Source organism: Mesocricetus auratus, unplaced genomic scaffold, assembly GCF_017639785.1.
Source record: "Mesocricetus auratus isolate SY011 unplaced genomic scaffold, BCM_Maur_2.0 Super-Scaffold_4256, whole genome shotgun sequence".
NCBI lineage: Eukaryota > Metazoa > Chordata > Mammalia > Rodentia > Cricetidae > Mesocricetus > Mesocricetus auratus.
The window spans coordinates 96,802,961-96,807,987 of NW_024429182.1; the positions used below are offsets into that span (position 1 = coordinate 96,802,961).

Consider the following 5,027-nt stretch of genomic DNA (forward strand, 5'->3'; position numbering starts at 1 on the left):
TTCTTCATACTTGCTGATAGAAGAGGACAGAGAGAGACCCAGCCACCAAAGATCTGCTCAGGTACCTTGACAAATTTGAACTCTGTCCTCTGAAGGTGAAGGCCTCCAGAATTGAAGGGGCTCAGAAAACTCTGAGGGCTGCAGTTGGTTTATCAGAGGGGGTCTGTGTCTATGACTCAAGGGTTAAAGCCAGAAGTTCAGTTCTGGGCAAGAAATAGCCTCATAATCCCATTTTCCAACCAGCTCCAAGCAAACATTAGCTTGTATCCTCGTTTTTATTTTATTTATCCGTTTCTAATTTAAGAATGTGAAAAGCTATGTTCTTGCTGTGTAGCTCAGTCTAACCAAGACCTCAAAGAACTCCTGCACCAGATCTCCTATGTGTTGGGAACACGGATTTATTTTTTTATTGTAGGATCTTGGAAAATTGAGTGCAGATATAAAGCAGGATAGAAGGAGAGTGGGAGGAAGTAAGAGAAGAGAGAGAGAGATGAATGTGTTTATTGAGGTACAAATTCCCAGGGGGAATTTTAATTGTCACAAATTGCAGGAGTTCATACTGAGACAAAGTGACTCAAGTTGCATATCTTCAGTCTGTGTGGGGTTTCTATTGGTTCTGGGAATCAAACTCAGATCTTTGTTTGCAAGCCAAGTGCTTTACCCATTTAGGTATCTCCTCAGTTTGTGTTTATTACTATTATAAAATACTTGTCACTGGAAAGTTTATGAGGTCAAGGTGCTTATTCAGTTCACATTCTAATAGCTGGAAAGTCTCAATATCATGGCAATGTTGGCTGGTTAGGGTTTTCCTGGCAGAATCACAATAAGGCAGAGAAGTCATTGCCCTGTGCAGAAGGGGATACATGGCAAGAGAGGAGCCAGAGAGGTTCTGGGACCAGAGTTGCTCATGTAGGAATTGAGCAGATTCTCACATGTGAAGTGATCTCTTCTGAGGGTGATGTCCTACCAGACCTAGTCACTTCCCAGGAGACCTCACCTGTTAAAGGTTTCCCCACCTTCATTTGGCAACACTGGGGACCTGTGTAGGACAAACACATCCAAATCACAGAGGATACTGGCAGCATTAAAAGTCGTTCAAAGGTAACTAGCAGAGTGTGAGGCACGAGCTACTCAGATATGGAGAAGAATTTAAGTAGATTCAGATGTGGAAAGTTAAATATCAGGGACTATGACAGTTCTACTAAAATATGGACTGTTTCTCCCTGTAGTCTACATACTACCTAGCTCTGTGTGTTACCAGAATCGATTGATCCTGGGGTCAGAGGATTTCAGTCACCTCATCTTTAGTAAGGGACCCAAGCAGAGCTATTCAGAGTCCTGATAATCATTTCTTGGAGTAGTGTGAGCAGGACTCTGAACCTCCAAATGTGAAATGGAGACTCAGTCATTAACCCAGAGCTGATCAGCAGACCTACAATCCTGTGTTCACGCCTATTTCAATGCCTTATGTTTGCTTGCAGCTGTTTTTCAACGTGAAGATGACACCAAAAATTCTCATGTTTCTCCTAACTTGATTGTTAAGCCACCAGGTAATATTCTCAACCCACACTCTGTTGACCCTGCTTTCCCCTCCCCACATCTTCATGATATTACTGTTCCCATAGATAGAGAACAGTAGAGGGCATGAATCTTGGAGACGTTATCAGTAAGGGGGAAGGTTGTGTGTGGGCTGATTATGAACAATGCACACACATATATAGATATATATGCATAATATATGAAAATATGATGGTAGGCCTTTTATTTTGTATGCTGACTAAAGATTTGATTGAAGAAATAGAAAAATGTAGTATCTATAAACACAAAAGAATCAGAGATCTCAGTCTTGCCTTTCTGCACCCCTTATAACATAATGAAATGTAACCATGCCAGTGCCATGTATGAGGTTGGAGTATGTGATATCTCATACTGCAGGCTCCAGGCAGTACCCACCACGAGTTGAAAACTTAGCCAACTTAGGTAGTAACAAAGAACTGTACTTCTTCCTTTCAGGTGACAGACCTGACTGAGTCTTCCAATCTGGACATGGCTCCCAATGCATTTGATGATAAGTATGAGGGCTGTGTCCAAGAAATGGAGATAAAAGCACCTCAGTTGTTAGAAGACGACTTCAACATGAATAAACAATTAAAAGTTGAGTGGAAAAAGGCAGAGGAAAAATGGAAGGAGATAAAAAAGACAAGGAACTTTCCCAAAGGTTTCAGTGATTACCATGGAACAGCTTTAGTAACGTATACTGGGGACATCTACTCCAATTTTAACAAAGCTGTTAGAGAATTTAAGGAAAATCCCAGTAACTTTCATTTCAAGGCCTTCCATTACTACTTAACAAGAGCTCTTCAGCTTCTGAATAACAATAATTGTTACACAGTTTACCGAGGCACCAGGAACAAATTTCATTACAGCGGGAAGGGCCCTGTGCGGTTTGGGCAATTTGCTTCCTCATCTTTAAAAAAGGAGATAGCTCATAGATTTGGTGGTGCTAGTGGGACACTGTTTACCATCCACACCTGCTTGGGGGTTCACATAGCTGGATTTTCCTACAACTCTGAACAAGAGGAGGTGTTAATTCCAGGCTATGAAGTATACCACAAAGTCAGTGTATCACCAGGTGGAAAACTGAATGACAATATTCTTCTGGATGTCTCACAAAGAGGGAAAAGCAACTTCAATTGCTTCTACAGCTCAGGTGAGTGTGGGTCTTTGTCTGCCTTTCAAAGATTAGTCCATTTATCGCAATCCTTTGTTAATACTTTCAGAGAAAATTACGGCACCATGCTATCTGTACTAGGTCTGGAGTCAGAATCAACTGTAATTAGGTTCAATCAACCGTGGTTCTGTGACTCTTGGCAACTATTCAGATATCTGTGCCGCAGTTTGACCATTTGAATGATAAAGACTCAAATGACAAGTATTCTAGTCTTATTGCTTTCAGAATTTAAAGAGAAGCATTGAAGACATGAAGATATCATTCCCCAAATTCCTTCTGTTTTTAAAAATGAAGACCTATGTACATTTCTCAGCCATCAGATCCAAAGTCACACTGGAGTAGGGCTGGACAGTTACAAGAACATCACTTGCTTACAGTCTAGAGATCTTGTCTCCTACTCCCCACCACTCAGAAATGTACAGTGTCTTGCTTACTTACATCCAGGCTCCACTACATGTTGTCCTAGGAAGTTAGGTTTGACTGAGAGGCCAGGGAGCCAACCTGATGTGTTACAGATAGACTATCTGCCTTGACACTCAGAGGGGTTTCTGGAAACATGAGAAGTCCTTCAAAGTGGAAGTGAAACTACAGGAAATGATCACAGGGACTTCATACATTTGCATAGAGAATTTCAGAGTCAGGATGAGGCCCTAGGAAAGCACAAGTCCTACCCAGGTACACAGTCCAGCCAGAAAGATGCTGTCCAACGGGGAGAAACAGTTGGCGTCCAGTCCAGGCAGGCTGAGAGCCACAGGTAGGTTCTAGTTCACACTAGGTGACATAGAAGGAATGCACATTGCTTCAACAATGGACATTCACAAGGTTCAGATGCAGAATCCTCTTCTTGGGTGAGGAAGGAAAAGCACAGAGGGCTCCCTAGACGGCCAGGAAGACTCCTGACAGGAAATGCTTTTCTCCCCAGTCAGTGTCTTAGAGCACAGGACCCTGGAAGTAGTTGATCCATCAGTTTGCTCACATCCATACTCAAGGTCTTTAGGAATCCTGAGAAAGCCACAAGTGTCTAGTCAGGCACACTGACCCCCTAGGACCTACTCTCTTGGGTGTTGAACTTTAGGGGAGACAACTGTGTCTTGAGATATCTCTCATGGAAACCTCTCCTTCTCCTCCCATCTGCAGGAACCAGAGACAGCCCTGCATTCCTGCTGCTTGTGGTGCTACCTGGTCTCCTGGTCCAGCTGCTTCCTCTTGCTGAGCTGTAACAATAGCTTTCCTGCAGTTCATGGGGTTGAGTGCTGAAGGGAGGGCAAAGGGCTAGAACTTGGAAGATTCTCTAAGGTCTGTGGTAAAATGAAGTGGTGATAATTTTGGGGGGTATCTACTTTAATATTCACGACTTCCACAGACTCTCCAGGAACTTACTGGGTCTGTCAGTGAAGCTTGATTCTGACTTCAGATTTACTACCCTTTGATACTTTGCTATGATCAAAAAGCAATGTTCATCTGCATCATCAGCGCTAACAGCTTTAAAGCACACAATATGTGATGAGTGTCACCATCTAGTGAAATAAACCATCTATAACCATACGTTGATTTCTGTGACTCCATGTATTTCTATAGGTTGTTTTATTTGTTTGAGGAACTCTCCTAAGGCTTGAGGTCTAATGCTGATCCTGATACAACTGAATAAATTCATGTTGTACTTTTGTCAACATGGTCCTGCAGGACAAGTTGATTAGGTCATAAATATAAGAGCTGACCTAGATAAACTCACTCCCTATCCTATCCCTTGAGGAACACAGCCAACTACTGAGCCCTGTCAGTCAATTTCTACAACTTTGATCATCTGTGAAGACATGGATAAGTACATCAATTTTAAAAATTTTTGTATTGGTTGATTGCCTGATGTGTGCATGTTCATGCCTTGAAATGTGTTTGGGGTCATGGGTAAGTCTGTGTCACAAGTTCTCTCCTTCCAACTTTATGCAGGCTCCAGAATCACACACAAGGTTGGCAGTTTCACATATCAAGGATTTTAACTGCTGAGCCATCTCAGAAACCCAGACTGGCATCTTTTGATGCAATATGGACCAGGAAGTCTGTGCTCTGTACTCACTCAAAGAAGGTTAATCCAAGTGCATAAAGCTCCCCTTACTCCCCATTTTATGAAGTAAGAGGCCCTGGGAGAAGACAGTAGACTCATTTCAGATTATAATTACATCAGCTAATGTATTGGAAGGGCTAGCAGGAAAACAAGGTCTGACTCAAACCTGAGACTGTTGAGCTAATAGGGGTGGGGATTGCCGAAGGGTTTTAAATGTGAAAACCTCAAGAAGAC

The 5,027-nt window shown here is 42.4% G+C and overlaps 1 protein-coding gene across 1 annotated transcript; it reads left to right on the top strand.

The window, feature by feature from the left end:
- The first annotated feature begins 1,873 nt into the window (after positions 1 to 1,873).
- Positions 1,874 to 4,223, top strand: LOC121134115 (T-cell ecto-ADP-ribosyltransferase 2-like). Its single transcript, XM_040731774.1, has 3 exons — positions 1,874 to 1,912; positions 2,014 to 2,710; positions 3,869 to 4,223. The coding sequence occupies exons 1-3, from the start codon at positions 1,874 to 1,876 to the stop codon at positions 3,949 to 3,951; spliced, it is 819 nt and encodes a 272-aa protein (XP_040587708.1). The 3' UTR covers positions 3,952 to 4,223.
- Positions 4,224 to 5,027: the final 804 nt, after the last annotated feature.